Genomic DNA, 21,658 nt, shown 5'->3' with positions numbered 1-21,658 from the left:
CGACCGGACTTGTGATCTACCGCAAGAGCTTCAAAGTCCTCTATCAGAGACCATTCCTCATTTACCGATTCATATATTGAGGGGAAAACGGAGCCGCTGAAATGAAGCCGCTCGACTGACTCTGGAAGCGTCGACATGAATTCATTGCAGCGGCTTGTCCAATCGTGACGTCCCGGGTTAAGCGGGCGTGTGACCGGTCCTGGCTTTTCCTGGATGGACCTAAGAATGCTCCAATTGTCGATCCAAACATTCCGTATGTTGTTGAAGTTGCGCAGCGAGAACGGGTCGCCATCTCCAACATACGCCTTTTTTGTGCATCCTGGGGGAACGAACTTGAGACAAAGCGTTTCCAGGGCCGGGCAATGCTCCTCTAACTCGGTAATAACATCAGAGGCGAAGACACGCCCTTCCCAGATGTCCATGGCGAAACTCCTTAGGCCGCGGGCATTTTTCAAGAGCTTTTTTACGTCGCCGACGCTGGCAGCGACGTTGTTTAGTGTGATGGCAGTCAGATGCTGGGTCGCAAGGTCGTGGGTGAGCGATATCCAGAAATTTTCGATGAAAATGTCCGAGACTTCCGCGCCGAGGTTTAGAATTTTGGTCAGATGCGACGACTCCAGCTCGCAAAGGTACGGATCCTCAAGGCGTCCTAAACTTGAGCTAACGAGGATGGATTCGAGGAATGGAAGTAGATGTCCACCGTCGCTTCTCTTCAAGTCGCAAACCCGGGCAAGATCCTGCGTGTTCCCTCTCAACCCTAACTCTGTGATATTGGGATGCCGAGCGAGTACGAGGCTAGCTTGGACAGAAACGTTGCTCTCCGCATCTTCAGGGAGCGGCAGGGTAATTCCAGCTAAGTCCGCCGCCCTGCTAACCTAGTAACATCTCTCTTGGGCCGTCGACGGAGGAGAGCGCTCCCCAGTACCGCGGTCCATACCAACACAACACCGCTTGACCAGTTTGTCCACCCTCACCTTCTTGTTCGTGCGACCTAATACGTTGAGAGGCTGTTCCGGTGCCCAAAAATGGCCGCATACAAGTGCAGGTGGCGCACGGAGTAACAGGTAGAGTATGGGGTTCCGTTCAGCAACGGTCAACAGACGCTTTTGACGCTGCGTCTCGGATAATATGATCCCTGCAATTGACCAAGTGGCCAGGCGGTGCTTCCACGGATGCGCATCAAACTTGGACATCACCAAGTACGAGCAGATGTGCTCGAGAATCTCGGGTGGCATATCATTTATGGAGACCATTTTTCTAGGCTTAAGGGGTGCCGCTGATAACGCAATTAGCATCTGGAGTTGTTCTGAACTCGAACAGAGTACTTACACATAGCGAGAATAACAGCGATAAAGTGGCGACGGAGAATATCACGTAGATGATAAATGATGTGGTTACTCCTGCTTGGAGATAGGATAACGCGATGTAATGTTTGAAACTAGACAAAGGTGGATGTGACAGAAAGGATCCAGATCTCAGTCTTAAGTAGGTACTTCAGGTGTAGTGGACATCTATGAGTTTGTGAATGACTTTTCCAGATGAACCTTGCGAGGTACACTACCCGGGTGAAAATTTCTAGCAAGATTATTGAGGACTCACCCGACGACCTATTTTCCTGTAATGGTCCTACTTAGTGTGGTGGTTGGATTTATGTTGCCCACATGGTTGAATTTGTAGTCGCTTTCATTATTCTCATTTGCCCGGAATTTTGGGCAAAGCTCCGTCGACCTGGGAAGACTACCCGCTGGCTAAGAGATTTTACAATAGGACAGAAAAGGAACTGTAATTTTGTGCTTGTGACTGGACCGACATTGAGGGTTGTATGGTAGGGAGGGCCCTCATCTTGAGGAATGAAAGTATCATATCGTGACCAAGCACGAAATGAAGCACTTACAGCGCCCGCTGACAGTAAGGCCAATTTTGGCTGTGAGTAGTGAAAATCTCATCGTTCAAGTTGAACAGTTGATTGTGCTTTCTCTTACTTCAACCGGAGTCAGGAGAGAGGGAAGGTACGATCGGAGGGCGTGCCTGCCTCTAGCGGGAACCATGTTGTTTTTCACCCCCTTCACCACCCTCGCTTTTTCACCTTCGACCTTGTACCCACACACCCTGAAACTTCTAATCAATTTCTCTATTTGCTTTCAACCGCCGCGATTTTCACTTCCTACGCACCGAGTTTTCTAAACTCAACACCATCGTCCGTCACCGTCATCGTCGCCGTCGCAGTTGTCGTCATTGGTAACTCTGCGCGCCAACATCAACAACCAGATTCACGATGAACAGACTTCCTCAAGAAATCATCGACCACGTCGCCTGGTGGCTGCCGCTGCCTGAAGAAATCCACTGTCGCAATGGGTTGCCCTCGTCGCCAATCCGACCCAGCATCGCAAGCGTGTCGGAGAAGTTTCGGCATGCCGTCGAGAGGCTCACCTTCCACGAGCTTCACATCAAGACTTCGGAGCTCGAAAAGTTCGACGAGATATTGTCGGGCGCCGGATCGTACCGCCGACGATTCCTCACACGCCTCAATGTCGTCGTCGTCCTTCCCGAGTACAGTGACCACAAGGTCCCCACATACGAGTTCGCTGTCGACAGATACGCGAACAATTATGCTGCGACTAGAGGCATGCACCAACTTCTCTACGTCCTCTCCGGCTGGGAGTCGGACCTTCGCCTTGAGTTGACCCTCGAGGCCCAATCCCCCTCGGACTCAGGAGCTCTCACCAGCAAGCAATGTTATCAGCGATGGAAGGAAATCGAACAAGGAACACGTCACGGCTTGGGCCACGAAAGATACGAGTACTCAATGACTGAGATTTTTGATGTCGACAAGATGCCGTTTGTTCCTTGTGTTCGCACAATCCATTTCCACGGACAACGTCAATGTCGCCAGTTCTCACCAAAAGCTGCTCTCGCACTGGCTACACGATTCCTACAGGTGCAGACCGTTCGGACGGAGTGGCATGAGCCATTTTGGTTTCCGGATCTGCTGCAGGCGATGCGGCGCCAGCTGACGGACTCGCTCAACTCAACTCACTTCCCGCCGACTTTGAGTGAATTGGTGCTCCAACTTTACCCACCTGTTCGTATCAGCGGCAATCTGACCAAATCATGGATGTCACAGCCCAATGGTCTCTGCAGGGTACTACACCAGGCTGTCAATCATGTTGCCCACCTCAAGCTTCATGGCGAAGTTGACCCGTCATTGTTCTGGCCATACCAGCCATCGGAGAAGCCGCAACCATTTTGGCAGTCAATGAAGAAACTGGAGATCACGATGGAGCAAGACTCGACATCGACCGAGTGGTATCAGAGAACCAACTTCAACAAGTGGTCTCAAAAGACCATCGCTCGCTACGACTACGACATCAACTTTCCCGTCAACCATCCTGGGCTTCCCGCTCCTGGACACGGCTCTGTCAGCGAAGCAAAACGCGCGCATCGTTATTTCAACAGTATCATACAGCACGAAAGGACAATCTACGACCTCACATATCGTACCCTGGTGGATGGAGGCTTTAAAGATGACGATGATGATGACGATGGCAGCGATCACGACAACTTCGAGAACAGCAACGATGCTGACGAGAGCAAATATGAACACGATGACGCCAGAGAGGACGAGATGCTTGAGTTCTGCGAAGCTAACGAGCCTGCAATGGCCCGTCTTTTGGATGCGATGATGAAAGCGATGCTACAGATGCGTCGCCTCGAGTTTGTGAGACTGGAGGGCTGTCTTGGTGGCATGTGGTGCTTTGAGTTTTACGCCCCTGGTGTGCCTAGCAAGTATGATGCAAAGTCTGAGGCAACACCCTCTTATGCAAGATTCATTCTCCCCAAGCGCCACTTCTGGATTCCAGGTGAAGAAATTCTGAACGGATTCCGCAACATGGCGACGGAGAAGTATGGTCAACAACCAGCCATTGTCTGGGTTACGCACATACGGCGTAATTAGCGAATTGAGGATGGTGTGGACGACATGAACGACATGAACGACACAGACTCAACGGACAACGGACTGGAAAGATCATTTGCTTGATGGACGACGGCGTGAATGCCAGAGGTAGCGGAAATAGGATTGGACAAGACATTGTGGACATTGGGCATCACAGGTCATTGCTTTCGTGAACAATGAATGGGTCGCGCAAATACAAAGGTTTCTTTCAGCTTCTGATTCTGCACAGACTGGATCAGAATCATGTATTTTAGAAACAAGTACATTAAGGCTTCTCTTAATCAGGCCTGATATGATCAGTTGAACAACAATTATCTCGGGTGATCGGGTGACATTTTTGCCCACTCATGACAGGTCTTCATCTACGAGTACCATTTCTCATGCCCGCAACTCTGGGCATTGAAACACAATCACAAACATACATATGACGGGCTCTGAAGGTCTTGATCTGACATGGTCTAAGTTGCCACCTGCTTGGTTTCGCCGATTCGGCGATAGGAGACAACTGCTGAGAGGACTTATCCTCACTCCGCAGATGAATTGACAGGGTGTCTACGCAGTACATATACGCCGACCCCCGATCTGCCGAGGCAAGCCATGACTTGAATGTTCGGGATTGGTGGTCATCTTCGGCCCTCCAAGACCCCTAGAAAACGACAGGTGACTCCCAATGTTGCCCCTCAACTCGCGATGTCAAGTTCAGACCTCCGAATGCCAAGGGTCCAACGTCCAGCTGCCACATCTTCTTGTGGCCGTCCTGCCGTACGGCCGTTAGATTCGGATCGGCGCCTCTTCAGCCACCATCAGTTGCTAGGACGACTCTGCTAGCTTAGAGTCGAAAGTCTCCAGCCCCTCCGACTAATGTTCCCCGGTTTTCCCTTAGACAGTTGAGTCAGCTGCGGGAATGTCACCAGCTTTTCGGCGAGCTTAAACAGTGGAAGTGGTTTCATTGATTGGAATGCACACTACCTTCCCCTCAACTCCCTCCGCGCTTCTTTTCTTTTTTCCTTCTTCGTCTTCTTCCAAGCTTATTCTAACTTAACAGCTGCTGCAAAGTTGGTCGGCATGATCCGAGACCTGATTCAATCGATGACATGCACGGAGACAGAAGACGTGCATCTGGGCCATGCCAAGCCTGGTTAGCACATCGCGACATGGCCACCTGCCCCAAATCGCCGGTCATCCACTAGTCTCCCTCATCGTCTTCCCGTGCCCTTTGATTGCCTTTGTCTCTGGCCGTTTGAAGGCTGAGTGTCATCTGACTCGGGCCGTCCCAACGGCCATGATCGCCGCCCTTATTGACGCCTCTCGCGCGAAAGCCGCCGACACGGATATTTAATCTCTTATAGGTTCGATAGATCAAGATATTCACACAACGTCCTGTATTTTTTCCCCGATTCGGCAGCTGTGTTTGGGAAAGTTGAGATGACTCTCCCGGCGAGCATGGGCAGGTCGGCCTGCAGAAGCTCTGACGTGCCGACCACCAGGGGGAGAAAAGGATGTTGACTTGTTACCCCCACATCATTCCCGGTCGGCGCTGTGCCGTCCGCACGTTTGCTGTGCTTCCTCTCACTCGCTGCTCCTCTGTGCCGGGTGCCGCTACTGCACGATTGGATGACCGCCGAGCCGCCGGCACCTCTGCTTGAAGAGAGGTGGCAACGCATGCCCCGAGCTTGTGGGACACTTCGGATGGAAAACCACTCCCAGCTCCCAGCTTTTCCGTGAGAGGCTCTTTTTAATGATGCCGGGCAGCAACTCTCTGGGTTATGCCCCATCGTGTTGCCGCAACTGATAACGGCAAGGCGGTTGTCTGCTTCACAAGCTGCTATCCCTGACACTTGGCTTCCCCCCCTTGTCTGCGATGGCTTCCACTCTTTCTCCCTCGCGTCTCCCTGTCTGGGGCTTGCCGCCGCCGCAGCGATGCAATAACCACAGAGTTTCCTGAACTCCCAAGCCTGCCGCAAGGGGCAAACTTCTCCATTGTCTACCTTTACCTACATTGGCGGGCTATCCAACTTGCTGCGGGCTTGCATGTATGCCGCACAACGCTAAATCTTACCCCAACCTCTATCCTCGGCACGTTGCCCACGGTGTTTGCTATTTGCTCAGCTACGAGGAGGGGAGAAGCAAACCCCGAGTTATCGCATGATCTCAACCCGCAGCGCGCCGTCGATGGAACTACGCAACGTGCTGGGTGGGCTCCGCTGGCTAGTCTCTCCCGCCCTTTCGCCGTCGCCGGCGCGGATAACCCGAATAACCCTCCTTCCAACGCCGCCGTAGATCAGCCCTCCCGATGCCCTTGTGGCGGCTGTAGGGGTTCCTGATGGGCGGTTCGGAGTTCCATATCGCAACCTCTGACACATTAACGCCAGTCTAGACGCCGCCAGTTGTTCTTTCTTCCACGTCAGAAAAGTCAACCTAGACAACCTAGACTCACTTACCTTCGTCAAAACTCTACCTCTCCCTTCCATGCCCTTAATATTCTAGCCTCTTGCTGCACTGCGACCTAGGCGATGCGACTAGTCGGTAGTCGCTTACTATTCTGCGAGGGAGCTTGCGTTGGTGGCTTGCTATGCGCCGGCCGCCTTAGACCGAGAGAAACTAGTACGCCGAACGAAAGACGACGATCCAAGATCAGGGAAGGAGAAGCATTAGTACAAAATGGCCACGATCAGCACGATATTACGGAACCCTCTTGGGCTATCTCCGTCGCCATCGCCTCGGAACCAGAGATTCTTCCATCAACGAGAACAACAGCACCAACACGAGGACCGAGCGGAGCCTAGGACTTCGAAATCCAGCATCATGGGACGCGCTTCTTTGGCGAACTTGTTAATCTTTGGGTTCCTAGCAATCGTTGCCAAGGCCGTCTACACGACCAAGCTCGTGCCGTACGAGGAGAACGGCAAGAGCTATCAGTGCAAATGCTCGCCGGCGGACGACTGCTGGCCCAAGGCTAACTTGTGGGATGCCCTCAACATCACTGTCGGGGGCAACCTCATTAAGAACGTGCCGCCTGCCGCTGTCTGCTACAACCAGTACCGCGGTGTTTCAACATTCGACGCAGGCAAATGCGCTGAAGCCACGGCTAAGTGGACTGATGAAAGATGGCAGTAAGTCGCTTTTTCCTAGTGTTCGAGTACTGGTAAGGCGAGGAAATTGGTGGTGGTGTTGACCGTGACCTGCCAGGATCTCCCAGCCAGCATCGCAACTCTGGACCTGGGGCAGCAACAACACCTGCGAACTCACGACAGATCCGACCAAGACGTGCACTCTGGGCAACTACCCCGAGTATGTGATCATCGCCAGGAACAAAATGCACATCAAGGCCGGTGTCGACTTTGCGAGAACCAAGAACTTGCGCCTGGTGATCCGCAACACGGGCCACGACTTTGAGGGCCGGAGCGCGGGCGCCGGCTCGCTGGCCATCAACACCCATAACTTCAAGGACATCTCTTTCGTTAACAACTACGCGGGCCCTGGCGATTACAAGGGACCTGCGATGACCATCGGGGCCGGCGTGCAGGGTTACGAGATTTCTGATGCGGCGCATGCGAGGAATCCGCCTCAGAATGTTGTTACGGGCGAGTGCGAGGTATGTTGTCTCCAGTCAAAAGACATCATCTTTTCTTTGATGGTAAGTTGATTGACTGATGTGAACAGACTGTTGGCGTTGCTGGAGGCTTTATGGGAGGCGGTGGCCACGGCCCTCTGAGCGGTCTCTATGGATTCGGTGCCGATAACGCGCTGTCGTTCGAAGTTCTCACGGCGGCCGGAGATTTCATCACTGCCAACCAGAACAGCAACTCCGACCTCTACTACGCTCTTAAGGGCGGTGGTCCCGGAAACTACGCCGTCGTCTTGTCAGTCACCTTGAAGACTTACCCTGATACCACGCGCGGAGCCGCTCTCTTCCTCAACGTCAACGCAACCACCGGAGCCAACTTCACCCAAGTCACAAAGGCAGTGAATAAGCTCCACGAACTCGGCAACCAGATGGTCGACCAGGGTCTCTACGCCATCTACGAGTTGTATCCTCCCGTCATCGGAGGTGCCCTCCACATCCAGCCGATTATGGGCATGAACAAGACAGCTGCGCAGCTCACCGCTATCATGCAGCCTCTTTTCTCCTACCTCGACTCCGAAGGCATCCCGTACGACACCGGCATCAAGGAATACCCCAACTACTACACCCTTTTCCACGACTTCTTCGAGCCCGAGGCCGCCGCTCAGAACGGTCTCACCGGAGGCTGGGTTTTCACCCACCAAGACATGCAGCAGAGCAACCAGGCCGCTGTTGCGGATGCCATCCAGCTTGCACTGGCACCCGCATCAGACAAGTTCGGCATCGTCATTAGCCATCTCTTCGACCCTGGAATGACAGTGAAGACGCCGCAGAGCGCAACCCACCCAAAGTGGAGGGGCGCAACCATGCGCACAATGGCCATTCTGCCTCAGGCCCTGGACGCGACATGGGCTCAGAAGCTGGCCCTGAACGACTTGATGGTGAACACAATCACCGAGAAGTTTAAGCAAGCCGCCCCCAACGGCTTAGCCTACGTGAACGAGGTAAGACCCTCTGCTCCTGACTCGTGTTCGCGGTTGAGTACCAAAGCTGACTCCGTCGACACAGAATTATGCATTCATGAAGAACTGGCAAGACGCCTTCTGGGGACCCATTTACCCCACGCTGGCCGCGACGAAGAAGAAGTGGGACCTGAACGGCGTCTTCTTTTCCTGGTCTACCCCGGGCAGCGAGGACTGGACTGTCGTTGACTACCTGAACAGGTTGTGCAAGAAGAAGTAATCGTGTGTGTTTGTATGGCTAGCGAGCGTGCTATGTTGTTATGATGAGAACGCAGAGATACCACCGCACTATGCCGGTTTAAGGCAGCATAGATTCTTAGATCTGACAATGATAATCAGACATGAGAGGCAAAATTCGTTCAAACGCAACCAAATTGTCAAGTCCGAAAACACTTGGCATTTGTCTCGCTTAGCATGCAACTTCTAATTGCAGGATGCTGTGACAACTACGGCTCTTAAGCCGGGTATCCGAGCTATTCGCATCTGCATACAAACATTCGCACATACGACCAGACCTTACTCGTTCCAAATGACGGCGCTCAGGCCATCTTCCTGGTTCACCGTACCCGGGTTGCCAACCTTAATGGTCGCGAGGAGTTGCCCCAGCTTGCCCGTGGTGCTGTTTCTCTCCACAACAGCGACGTTGGCACTTGTCTGCCCGCCAATTGCAACCAGGTTTCCGGCCTTGTTGATTGCGAATGTGCGGGGGAAGTAGGAAAAGGCACTAGTCGCCTCAAGAAGTGTGATTTCGCTGGTGGACGGGTTGATGGAGTATGTAGCCATGGAGTCTTCCTGGCTGCCATAGGAGCGGTCGTATCTATTGGATGCGTAGACGAAATTGTCCTTGACATGCACCTCGGCAGCCTTGGATCCCGCCGGCGCAGCTTTCCCGGGAGGAAACGTCGAAAGGGTTTGTTTTCTCGACAGTGTCAAACATCCCGAGGCAGGGTACGCCACCGACCAGGACGTGACCGAATTCGATAGCTCGTTGACGGTGAATAAGACTGAGCTATTGGCCTGGGTCCAGAACGCGCCGTGACGTGGCCCATCCCCGGCACCTGCCTGCGCAGAAGGGCACTCTTTCACAGTACCATTGCCATTGATGCTGAAGATGCGAATGAGATCGGCGCCAAGGTCGGCGGAGAGAAGGTATTTGCCGGTCGGGTCGGTAAACACCGAATGGGGATGCGGCTTGTCTTGCCGAGACGGCACAGTGCCGGGCTGGGTCATCGCGAATGTCAACGACTGCAGCGCCTGATTTGTGCTGCCCACCGGCAGAGCATAAGTAGAGATGGTCGATGCGTCACTTGAAAAGTGTCATTTCAGGTTAGCAAAAGCATAAGAATCGTCGTGGACGAGTAAGCTTACTACCGCGCCACCGCGACGAATCCTCCTCCTGCTCCTCCTTCGTAGATGGTGCTGTGAAGCTCGCCGCCGGCCGTCTGGACCTGGCCCTTCGGAGTTACTGTGCCATCATCACCGACGGAGTAGCTTTTGAGCAGCGGCTGGCCGAACTGAGTTTCGTCTGGAACGTAGAGCGTCTTTGTGGCAGAGTCAAGGTCGAGCCACGCCGGCATGCGGTTGCCCGAGCTGATGGACTTGACGATTGATAGTTGGTTTGAGGACGACAGCTCGAGGGTGTAGATCTGGCCGCTGTAGTGTGATGCGAGCAAGGTGGCTGCCTCGCCGGAGGAGAAGGCCGCACACAGCGCCGAGAGAATGCGGATCTTCATCATGGAGGCGATGGTCCCGGTTTCCTCAAGCTTTTGAGGAAACGGTCAGACCAGAAGAACTTTATCAGATGGCCTGATTATATGCCTTGTGACCAGGCGGTACTGAAGCGTTCCTTCCGGCCCATGATTATCAGCTTTCTTCTTCGCCGTGGGACTTTGGTGTGATCAGTGATCAATCTCAAACATGGTGTTTTCAGCCCTTAATTCAGGAGAACCACGGTCTGGGCTAGTGCATCTTCCGAGTCCCCCGAAAGAGTAATTCCACGGAACCACAGGCAATATGGGGATTGATAAGGTGCCGTTCCGTGAAACCGGTTCGCGGCTAATTGCAGATCTCGGTGGATGTCAAGTCTCGGCAATATTGAAGTGGCTAGCTTATTCCGAGGACATGGCCATCTCTGTGGTTAGTTGTGTAACATTCCGGACGTCCTCTGCGAAGGGAGGTTTTCCGAGCCACTGTGCGGACGCCATACATAATGCTGATCTACGAGGCCTTCTTACAACTGTTGGTCTAATTTCTTTTCGTTGGCTTGTTTACCGTCTTTATGCCATTTTCTTCCGTCCGTAGTTCCCTTTCTATGGTTCAGCTACCTGCACAGGAATCAGGCTGATGGGAATTCCGATGGTGTGGCGATGGCCGTAGATGAAGTCAATGAAAATCTGCCTGACTGACACCCATTATCAGGAGATTCTGTCAGCCCAACTTTGCATTATCACAGATAAACCTCACCATTTGGATGCAACGTGGTTCAAAATGGTGTTCAGGAGAGCTCAGAAACCGTTGAAACCCATCCTCCGACGCCGAATCCGGACGCGGAACATCCACTGTGGGCTCCCAGCGTGAATGAAAATGGGTCGGTCTTCGTGTGATAGCAAGGCTAAGCCTTGCAATGAGATGATTACCTCATTCCAAGGGGATCTATTCTTAACGAAGTGGCAGAGGAATTTCGTCCTCCATTGCGGCGCTAGACTTCACTTTGGCAGCAACCGACTTAAAGGCGACGACAACCTCTCACGCTTTGGAGTCGAGTGTTATCCCGGCATCACATAAGCTGGCACTATGGTTTCAACAAAGGTTCTCGGTCTTCTGACTGCCGTATCTCTCGTCGTCTCATCCCCATTGAACAAGAAGGCAGTAATCGACGATTGCCTGTCCGCAGCCAGCGTCCCATATAACGAGAAAGGCAGCTCTCAGTGGGAAGCAGATGGATCCCCGTTCAACGTCAGGATACCATACGTCCCGGTCTCCATCGCCGTCCCCCTCAACACAGAGCATATCCAAGCCGCAGTAAAGTGCGGTCGAGACAATGGTGTCAAAGTAACGCCGAAATGTGGTGGCCATAGCTACGCCAATTTCGGCTTCGGTGGTGAAGATGGCCATCTCATATTGGAGCTTGACCACATGTACAACGTCACCCTTGACAACGCCACCGGTATCGCGACAGTCCAGGCTGGATCCCGTCTGGGTCACGTCGCGAGCGAGCTGTACAAGCAAGGAGGCAAGGCAATCAGCCATGGGACATGTCCAGGGTCAGTTCCTAGCGCCCAGGCATTCAGGTCCTCAACTGACATGACAAAGAGTCGGCAGTGCAGGCCATGTTCTCCATGGTGGGTACGGAATGAGCTCCCATACCAAGGGGCTCGCCCTCGACTGGCTCGTAGGAGCGAAGGTTGTTCTGGCAAACAGCACCGTCGTTATCGCTTCCGAAGCTGAGAATGCGGACCTTTTCTGGGCGCTGAAAGGAGCAGGCAGTTCCCTCGGAGTTGCATCCGAGTTCTACTTCAAGACCTTTGATGCGCCACAGCAAGCCACGAACTTCCTCGCCGTTCTTCAGTGGGATTCTCAAAAGTCCATCGATGGGTTTAAGGTGCTGCAGGATTGGGCGGAAGAAGAGATGCCGAGGGAGCTCAACATGCGGCTTTTTATCACTCCACGCTTCACCAACCTGGAAGGGATGTTCTACGGAAACAAGACTGGGTTGCAGGATATTCTAGACCCATTGCTAACGAAATTGGGAGGCAAGTTGACGACATCTCAGACCACTGATTGGTTTGGCAACTTGCAACATTTCGGAAACGGCCTAGCGCTCGATCAGAAAGATACATATAAGAAGGCAAGTTTCTTCCTAGGCCTCACGCATTGTCGTTTGGCTAACTCGCACCAGCAAGAGAACTTTTACTCTAGCAGTCTATATACAGACAAACTCTCAGACGACCAGATTGAGTCTTTCGTCAATTACTGGTATGGCGCCGGCAAAGCCTTGAAGCGAGATTGGTGGGTGCAAGTCGACCTTCATGGGGGCAAGAACTCGGCCATCACCGCTATTCCTGCCAACTCTTCTGCGTACGCTCATCGCGACAAGTTGCTGCTGTATCAGTTTTATGACCGAGTCGATTTGTCGGCGACATACCCTGAAGATGGCTTCTCGTTTCTCCAGGGCTTTAGAGCGAAAACCACTCTTGGCACGGAGCCAGGGGAACAGGGCATGTACTTCAACTATCCCGATCCAAACATGGAGCAGGATGAGGCGCAAACGAAATACTGGGGCGATAACCTGGCCAGGTTGCAGGAGTTCAAGGCGGCTGTTGATCCGACTGAAGTCTTCTACTTCCCACAGAGCGTGCGACCGGCAACTCCTGTTGAGCACTGACTCTGTCAAACAACAATTCCTTGACCACTGGGGGGCTCTGAATCCAAGGTCTTATAGAAAATGTAGCAACGCATGATGGAATTGAAATGACTGCTAGACGAATATCCATCATTCTCCCACTTCCCGCCAGAAATGTCGCCATTTCGTCAAACCAATTTCCATCCTCGTGAGTCGTCATATTGGTTCATCCAATCTTTGACCAACAGCATTCCCAAAAAAAGAGCTCACTGACTCGGCCCCCAACTCCGCCTGGCTGGTCGCAAAAGCCGCAGTGGCTGGGGCACTTCATAAACTCTCTATTAAGTCTATTTGCCCAGCCAATCATCGCCAGCCAGGGCCTGCGTTTCGTCACAACTACCGGGTATGCCCGGGGCCACCGTCCATTTTTCGCGATGAAAACGACTCAATGCGGCCTTGTCAACCCCATCCGCATAACATATCCGTGCCACGGTTGCCAATGTGGCTGTCATCGCTACCCACGTGCCGTTTCAGTGGTCGTGAGGGGGGCCAAAACCCCGCAGCGTGTCGACATCAGGAGGGGATCCCGGTCACCTTATTTCCTCAACTGCCTCATTGGGCTGAAGGGTCCTCGGCGTTCCCTTTGGCAATTGCGATGAGGCAGTTCATCAGGGTGACGAGGTCTTTATCGTCGCCCGCATAAATAGGAGGAGCTGGCAACCAATGTGGCGTTTGTGATTGTGTGTGCTCACCACCGGGTCTCTCGTTTTCGAATCTAATAAGTCGCTCCTCGTCGTCGTCATAATGCAGCTCAAGTCCATCCTGGCCCCGCTCCTCCTGGCCGAAGCGGCGATCGCTCAGGGTCTCCCCATTCGCGTCGTCTCCTTCAACATCCGCTACGACGCCGGCTCCCGCGAATCTGGCGAGAAACCGTGGTGGGATCTCCTCTGCCCCATCTGGAAATCCCGCTGCCGTCAACCGCATGTTATCGACGCCCTCAAGAACGCCGCATCAGCGGCCCCGACCGACGCCGTGACTGTTATCGGCCTGCAGGAGGTCCTCGATAACCAGCTGAACGACATCCAGAGCGGCCTCGGCTCCGGGTGGGCCCACGTCGGCGTCGGCCGAGATGACGGAAAGAAGTCCGGCGAGTACAGCCCGATCTTCTACCGCTCCGACGCCTTGAAGCTGGTCTACAGCGAGGTGAAGTGGCTGTCCCCCACCCCAGACCAGGTCTCGTACGGATGGGGTGCCGGAAGCCGACGCATCGTCACTATTGCCGTTTTTGAGCACATCGCGACCGGGAAGAAGTTCATTCACGCCAACACCCACCTGGACAACGTCAGCAGTGAAGCCCGTTCCGAGGGTATCAAGGTTGTTGTGTCCAAGATCCAGGCTGTTCAGACCACTTACGGACCTCTCGGTGTCTCTCTGACCGGCGACTTCAACTCCGACCCCAACGGTGATGCCTACAAGACTCTTACCGCCAACGGATACATGGAGGAGCTGTACAACATGGCCACCCCAGACCAGCGCGCTGGGACCAACCAACTCACTTACACGACCTTCGATACCAGCAACCAGGGCAGTCGCATCGACTTCATTTGGCTTGGACCCAAGGACGCAAAGAAGTACTCGGTTCAGAAGTACGAGATTTACGACAACAACGTTGACGGCATGCTCATCAGCGACCACAGGCCCGTGGTTGGTGATGTGACGTTGTTGTCTTAGGCTCGATGCCCCTGTGATTCAGATTTGTTACCATATACCCAAATCAATGATATAATGTTTACTTTCTTACAAATATTCCCCTGCAGCTTGCTGCTTGCTTCACATTTGTTTTGTGATCTCGGGTCGTTGCTGCTATTTGTATGTTCAGTAATCCTCCACTAAGTAGCCGGGAGTATCAAGATAGGCAACATTTCACCGAGTACGAGATATCTCGGGTTGCTTCAGCACCTGGATTAGGAAGCCGAGTACTATGTACCAATTTTTGCTCCGAAGGAAGACGTGTGATAGGCCAACACCGCGAATAAAGTTCAAAGTTGGCTTGGGTTCTGCCACACGCCCACTTTCCGGATCTCGGCAGGCCCATCAGGCATTCCATCGTATCATAGCAACAGGATCTCATTGGGCAATACATGTCCTTCAATTAAACCTAGTGGTATCAAGAGGGGCTTTTGCGATTTATAGTCGAAATAGAGTCATGTTTTCTTGTCAATGTGAATTGCTCGGTGTCAACACCCCGGCCCCCCACCGGCATTCGGCCCCGTTGAAGGCCGAAAGGGGCCGGAGGGAGGCATTCTTGAATTGGCTGAAAGCCTTGCGAAATGTATAATAGGCTGCAACCTCGATGATCTGCATGGTCAGCCGCTTGCGTTCTAGACTTTGCCAAACACTAGATCCGATCGCGCCAAAATGCTTCAACTTCGGGTCTTTGGGCTTCTGCTCGCTTTAGCCAGCAACTTGGTGCTTTGTGCCTGTCAGCAAAGCACCCCTTTCCCCAAACAGCTTGCGGTCATTCGACGTCGATCCGGCTTGACACACAAAGAGTATCTCGAGTACCACACCTTGGTCCATGGCCAAAAGTCTTGGAATGCGCCCCACGACAACGCGTGGCCTATCGCGTACACCCAGAACCATGTCTTTGACGGAGTCTTTGGCGCGAACAACACCGTCGCTAACCAGATCTACGTCGGACGTGATGACGTGAACGAACTTTACAGCAGCGCCGCCGACAGCTTTACCTCCCCTCCGCCGACGAACTACACCGAGACCGTGATCGGACCCGACGGCGTCAACTTCAACGACATGCCAACGGCGATGTCAATGCTGGCCACCGAGACCTTTCTGACTGGCCTTCCCGCCGGCGCGAAGCCTGCCGATAACAAGCCGCCTCTCGTAGCTTGGTTCTGGGCGATTGCTACGAAGGAGGCAACTTCCAACGAGACCTTCGCGAACACCCTCGCCGATACGCTCGTAAAGGCCATCCCGGCTGGCACCGTCTATAACGCGAGCGTTCATGTTCCAGTCCCTGGAGGAGATCTCAGACCTTACTTTGGCGGCCAAACAATGCCTACCATCAACGCGGTTATCAAGTTGTGGCTGGGCGAAAGCGACTCTTCGATCTCGGCTGTGCGCACTGCCCAAACGCAACTCGACAATGCCAAGCTTCAGCTTGACGAGAATCAGTCTTTCATGCTTTTCTCAAGAGAGGTTGTTATCTGGGATATGAGGAAGAACATTGAGGTAAGACCCACCATTCAACCAAAGTCGAAAATGCACTTGCTGACTTGAAAATAGTTTGATCAAGCTCGTCTTACCGCAACGGTCAAGGCAGAGACCGTTTTGTGAGCTGTAAGAATGGTTGTAATATAGCCCGGTAGTTACAATGACACAAAACGCTTCATGCCAGTGCATGGTCTAGCGAGATATAATAAACGGTCTCCAAAGAGATCTTGTTCGTGTTATTGAAATTTCGTAATGATGCTCAAAAGTTGGCCTTGAGTTGATGGAGACGAGCGCCAAACGTGAATGGCGCTTCAACAGACCAGACTTTCAGCTGGCACCAGCTGCGAGCCGGGCATCAAGAGACGATGATCTCCGAATTTTCTTTTTCATCCACCGAGTGCGGATTTTCTACGCCCGATGCCAGGGAGTTGAACCATGACAAAGACGCGACCATGTTCGCCCCTCTTTATTGAACTTTCTTTCACGTCCACTATGAGACATATTCATGAATCGACTCGTAAGAGCACGCTTGCTCCCTGTCAACTGAGTAAACATACCGTTTGATATCCCTGTCGCAACCGTGCCGGCACCGATTTACATACACAATGGTTGTCCCTGCGCCACTTCTCAGCTTGTACCAGCAGTACAAGCAGGACACCAATTTTGTTGCTGCATGGCTAGCTACCACAGCCAAGTCATGCGGCTACCCATCCGACCTCCTCTCTGAGATCCAGGCCAAAGAAGAGTCGTCCAAACCAGCCAAGAACAAGGCCAAAGGCGGTAAAGGGAAGAAGAAGAAGCAGACCGATCAAACCCCGAAGAAGTACACTGTTGCCGTCAAGGAGTTTATTCCTCTTGCCCAGTACATCTCAACAGCGAAACACAAATCCTCCATTATTCCCGACATTCTCGTCTCCGCCCTGAACAGGGTTATTGACCTCCGCACGAGGTTCAGCGCCAAACTCACCCAAGACGGAGCCAAGCCGGCTACTGCCAGCGACTTGAAGCACAGCTACTTCCTCGACATCCTCATTCAAGTTCGCGATGTATTGAGGCCGCGCATGACCGCGGCTGGATCGCAAGCTAGTCACAATGGATTGGACAATCTCGCCAACAGATTCGCCGGCTTGTCTCTCTTCGAGCCAAGCCAAAGCTTTCTCGACGCCCCGGACATCGAGCTACCGGCACGTGATGACGGAGCTCTTTATGAGGCAGACATGGGCACATCACCGGAAGATTCAATCTTCTTCTTCCAAATGCTATGGAAGGATTTGCTTGATCTCCGCATACGCATCAGAGTCTCCTGGCGCCGATACATGCAAGGCCACGACATGGCTGCCGCTGCAGTTTCTGCCAACACTGCATTGGACTTGGCACGCCATGTGATCGATCAGTACATCCCAGCTTTTGAGGGCGTTGAAGGCGGCATTTATGCCGTCATGAAGGAGCACGCCACCCTGATGCACTATCGTGTGAAGGCGAATCCCACTGACCCTTACTTTGGTCTTTTGAAGCCCGGCCAGCCCCAAGAATCTATCAGCGACGACCAAATCATGTACGGAGCTGGCTTGTGGAGCTTCGCGAATGCTTACAATATGCTGGCTGAACTTCTACCTTCTATCGCACCCCCAGGGCCGCCATTCCCATTCATCCCCAGGGACCCGGCTCACGAGCTCGGAATGGAATACCGCGACTACGCCGAAACGTTCGCCATACTGAAGCCCCTCTTTGAGGATCTTAGGGTCGTTATTGAATCTGTTCCAAACTGGCCTGTAGAAGACACACTCTTGCGTGGCGTCAGAGAAGCTGTCGAGACTCGCCAGGTGCCTTTCTATCTCGTTTTCGCAACGGCCATTATTTCGGACATGCACAACTTCTTCAGCCAAGGCGAGCACCTCAACGTCGACAACCACATCATTGACAAGTTCATCGAAACAATAGGAGCAGTGCGAGGGATAGTCGCAGATTACTACGCTGCTATCAGAGAGGCGGAGTCGTTGGAGGAGATGGAGCCGTACGATGCACGTATCAGAGAGATGGATCGGGAGATCAAGTGGCTGTTGGACGAGGACCCCGTCTGGCAGGCCAAGATCAAGAAATTCCCCAGGCGCGAGAGGGGGCAGGCCAAAAGGGAGCTGGAGAAACATCGTCTGTTCAAGTACAACGCCATGATGTGCGGTCTGGCACTGTACAGGTATCGCATGATTCTTTACAAGACCGGAATTGCCATCGCCAATGTTTCGCGGTCCATCGTCTGCGCGATTCATCTCTGGGACGCAATAGGCAGTGAGGTAGGCGGTGCGGTGGACTTTCTTGCAAGCGAGTGGGTGGACTCCCGCTTGTTAGGCATGATTACGGAGGATCAGGCGGAAGACTTTTTTCTGGATGGCGAAGGCGCCGACTACAACCCTGGCTATATGAGGAACATTGCCCCGCACCTGGGATTCTCAATTCACAACTTCGTCGACGAAGCAAAGACCCAGCCCCGAAGAGCCAGGCTCCTCGATGGCAAAAAGGGCAAGATCACTGAGCGCGTTCCGATGCACTCGGCGTTTTACGACAGATACGTCACCTTCAATGGAAAGACGGGATCGGAGAACTGGACCTTTGAGGACGTGACATCTCTGGTCGAAAGGGCTAGCGGTGCGGGTTTCAAACCCAAGTACCCCGTAGAGCTGATCGTGGAGCTTGCTACGCTTCTTGAAGACGAGCTTCTCCTTGCCAACCTCCCGTTCTTGATCCTCCACGCCGAAGCATTCGGAATCCTCAAGCTCGTACGCGACAGGTGCGAGCCGATGCTGGTTCCGATCCTCGGCCCGCTGGCCACACCAATGAAGGCGAAGATCAACGTTCCTCTGGTCACAGTGTGGATCCTACAGGCTCTTGCCGCAATGCCAGAAGGTGCAGACCTGTTGAGAGCTGCGAAAGACATGTTCAACACGAAGCTTGTCAACGACATAGCGCGTTCGAGCCGTGCCTACAGACGAATCCAAGAACTTGGATTCTTGAAGTCTAGTGAGGAGAAGAAGAAGGGGCCGGAATCCCGGCCTAGCGAGCCCCAATGGGATCCCGATTTCAAGCGTAAGTTGGAGCAGCCCATGGATCCAAACCGGGCATATGAGAGTTTTGGGCTGCCCATCGACACGTCTCGTTTACAGCAAACTGGCACATACATCGACACTTCTAAGATGAAGGGCGATGCGCTCTCGCAAATGAGCCAAAAAACGAAAGTCGAGAAGATCTATCTATCCGACGATGATGAGCCAATGGAAATCACGCACATCACCTTAAGCTTCAGGTAGTGATAGCCTAGTTTGAGGACAAATGTACGGTCGCAAGGGCAGGATGGCGAGGATGGTGGGACGTACGTGACGGGGTATTTGATGATTTCCTAGCTTAAAAGTTGAACATGTGATCTCTTATACTCGAATCTGCCTGGTTACAATTTCAGATGCGCGAACGCAATGTGCAGCTCTTGCATATCATAGGTAACTGCTCATCAAATGACAGCATTTTCATGCCTCCTCAAATGTAATGCCAGTCCCTCGGGCCACTTGCTGGCATCCCAACAACGTCAACGCCTGCGGCCTTGAGCTTCTCGGAAATCTCTTTGGTCTCTTCCTCAGCAGGCTGGAATGCTACCTCTTTGAGACATTTCCTCCGTCCCCTCGAGAATTCGTCCGCGATGACGTCGAGTAGTTTCAAGGCCCCCGCGCTGAAGGTGCTATTCGGGGAGGTAGTGGGGATGAATCGATATAAATGGAATCGCATAAGTGATTCCGGCAAATTTGATGGGAGAATAGCGTACGTGGTAAGCCTCATGGTATTAGTCGCGTCGCTAATGTCCGTTGGAAGCGCTCCTGCAGCATGAAGTGCAAGCCGCGGTACACGCCAATCATCGATCCTGAAGTTCTCCAGAGTCTTGAAATGGTCCATTGAGAATGGACGTTGCTTTCCTATGAAATTCGAAGGAAACTCAGGCCGGGCCCAATAATCACCCAGAGTAAGGAAGAGAGATCTCAAAGTATCCGCGCTCGGCGTGAGGGCGTCGATAACATCAGCCGCGCTGAAGCTGTGGTTTCGGGCACGACAGAAGACGAATTCCTCGAGACGACACTCACTCAACAAAGGGCGCAGTAATTCCAGCTGCATTGATGCCTCCATGAGTTTGACTGAGGTTAAGTTTTTGAAGGTCGAGCCGTTGACACTCGCAAATGGGATACCACGAATTTCCACAGCTTTTAGTGTTTCTCCGAAGTGTGCTATACTGGCAACAATACAGGATCCCTCTTCCTTGAACATCCCCACCCTACTATGGAGAGTGAGGGACTCAACACAAGGAAGAAAGGATTGGTAGTGTGTCTGAACGTATTGTGCGATGCCAGCCAAGATGAAACCATCGGAATCAAGCTTAAGCTCCTTGAGATTCTTCAGCTGGCTCAGGAATGCAACTGCAAGCTTATCTGTATAGTATGCATTGCGTTGTGATGCTCGGTAGCCTTCGTCCGACAAGACGATCTGGCCAGCCTCCTTCGCCCGTTTCGTAGCAAGACGAAGTCGGTCCATCTCACCGGCTAGTTTGTTGAAGTGCAACGCATAGTCCCAATCAAATTCAAGGAAAGGCATATTCGATTGATGGGGTGAAAGCGACCGGATCCGCGGCAACACAGTCCAGCAGTCTAGCTAGCTGCAGTGCGCTACTTGGGACAGCGTAATCTGTGACAAAGATATGTTTTCGGAGTTCTGGGGTCGCAACTCTTTGTAGCAATCTGCATGTAGCTGCGAGGTTTGCAACGCCATTCTTCTCGCGTTGGCTGACTGGGGAAGGAGGTCCATATCTGTCGATTAATTGCTTCCAGGTCGCTCGGTCGAAGCAAATATGACGACAAATTTCCACAATCATGGTCGACAGGCTTGATCGTTAGATTTCGGAATGCGCTTAGAAAGTGATAGGTAGAATGATGTTCGGGCTTGCGCAGCACGGAATGTGATTTTATAGATGGTGAAAACATTGTCAAGGCAGCATCAAGGTCGTGATCATAGGCACCTAGTCTGCTGATTCTGACAAGGCGTAAAACTATTGAGGTATAACCCCTGTGGTCGAAGTTCGCCTAGGTGAAGAGTCTTGTTATCTGGGCGGATACTTCTAGCTACCCGGGCGGGTGGAGGGCACAGATGGCGATAGGGATACCGACGACAACGATAATAGGCAAACCTATGGATGGGTAGAGTATACTCACAGGTACAAAAGGGACGATGGGGGCGATAGTAATAGTTGAATTGTTTAAATATAACAGACGACTACCTAGGACATGAGTACTAGGTAATGAGCTATTCGCCGGATTACCTTAAGTATCCACCCGGATAGCAAAACCTTTGTAGCATCAAGTTTATCTGCCGGAATCATATCTAACACTGAGTAGACGACGTAACTCAAATATGGAACTCAAGTCCCTAAAGGTCACTCCAAGAGGTGCATCCACAGCTTGATGCTGGATGCGACAAGCGGCGCGCTGACCAATTCCAAGGAAAATATAACTGCA

At 52.7% G+C, this 21,658-nt stretch overlaps 7 protein-coding genes across 7 annotated transcripts; 6 read left to right on the top strand and 1 right to left on the bottom strand.

Annotated features, from left to right (window-relative positions):
• Nucleotides 1-2,275: 2,275 nt before the first annotated feature.
• CGGC5_v005002 (uncharacterized protein) lies at nt 2,276-3,955 on the top strand (the record flags this gene model as incomplete). The annotated part of the gene is made up of 1 exon (XM_032030850.1): nt 2,276-3,955. The coding sequence occupies one exon, from the start codon at nt 2,276-2,278 to the stop codon at nt 3,953-3,955; it is 1,680 nt and encodes a 559-aa protein (XP_031893270.1).
• A 2,661-nt stretch (nt 3,956-6,616) lies between these two features.
• On the top strand, nt 6,617-8,762 carry CGGC5_v005001 (FAD-linked oxidoreductase ZEB1; the record flags this gene model as incomplete). Its single annotated transcript, XM_032030839.2, has 4 exons — nt 6,617-7,068; nt 7,145-7,550; nt 7,619-8,524; nt 8,589-8,762. The coding sequence occupies 4 exons, from the start codon at nt 6,617-6,619 to the stop codon at nt 8,760-8,762; spliced, it is 1,938 nt and encodes a 645-aa protein (XP_031893269.2).
• Nucleotides 8,763-9,058: 296 nt separating this feature from the next.
• On the bottom strand, nt 9,059-10,275 carry CGGC5_v005000 (putative 6-phosphogluconolactonase; the record flags this gene model as incomplete). Its single annotated transcript, XM_032030828.2, has 2 exons — nt 9,059-9,848; nt 9,911-10,275. 2 exons carry the CDS (start codon nt 10,273-10,275, stop codon nt 9,059-9,061), a joined length of 1,155 nt encoding a protein of 384 aa, XP_031893276.2.
• A 1,060-nt stretch (nt 10,276-11,335) lies between these two features.
• On the top strand, nt 11,336-12,926 carry sorD-6 (FAD-linked oxidoreductase sorD; the record flags this gene model as incomplete). Its single annotated transcript, XM_066151377.1, has 2 exons — nt 11,336-11,805; nt 11,855-12,926. The coding sequence occupies 2 exons, from the start codon at nt 11,336-11,338 to the stop codon at nt 12,924-12,926; spliced, it is 1,542 nt and encodes a 513-aa protein (XP_066008925.1).
• Nucleotides 12,927-13,688: 762 nt separating this feature from the next.
• CGGC5_v004998 (uncharacterized protein) lies at nt 13,689-14,615 on the top strand (the record flags this gene model as incomplete). The annotated part of the gene is made up of 1 exon (XM_032030804.1): nt 13,689-14,615. One exon carries the CDS (start codon nt 13,689-13,691, stop codon nt 14,613-14,615), a length of 927 nt encoding a protein of 308 aa, XP_031893278.1.
• A 687-nt stretch (nt 14,616-15,302) lies between these two features.
• CGGC5_v004997 (uncharacterized protein) lies at nt 15,303-16,238 on the top strand (the record flags this gene model as incomplete). Its single annotated transcript, XM_032030792.1, has 2 exons — nt 15,303-16,133; nt 16,188-16,238. 2 exons carry the CDS (start codon nt 15,303-15,305, stop codon nt 16,236-16,238), a joined length of 882 nt encoding a protein of 293 aa, XP_031893277.1.
• Nucleotides 16,239-16,720: 482 nt separating this feature from the next.
• On the top strand, nt 16,721-19,417 carry CGGC5_v004996 (uncharacterized protein; the record flags this gene model as incomplete). Its single annotated transcript, XM_032030781.1, has 1 exon — nt 16,721-19,417. One exon carries the CDS (start codon nt 16,721-16,723, stop codon nt 19,415-19,417), a length of 2,697 nt encoding a protein of 898 aa, XP_031893272.1.
• Between the last annotated feature and the right edge of the window lie 2,241 nt (nt 19,418-21,658).

This window comes from Colletotrichum fructicola (assembly GCF_000319635.2).
Source record: "Colletotrichum fructicola Nara gc5 chromosome Unknown KSG_Nara_v1_contig03, whole genome shotgun sequence".
NCBI lineage: Eukaryota > Fungi > Ascomycota > Sordariomycetes > Glomerellales > Glomerellaceae > Colletotrichum > Colletotrichum fructicola.
The sequence above is the reverse complement of the archived record's forward strand: the minus strand, read 5'-3'. Positions and strand labels throughout refer to the sequence as shown.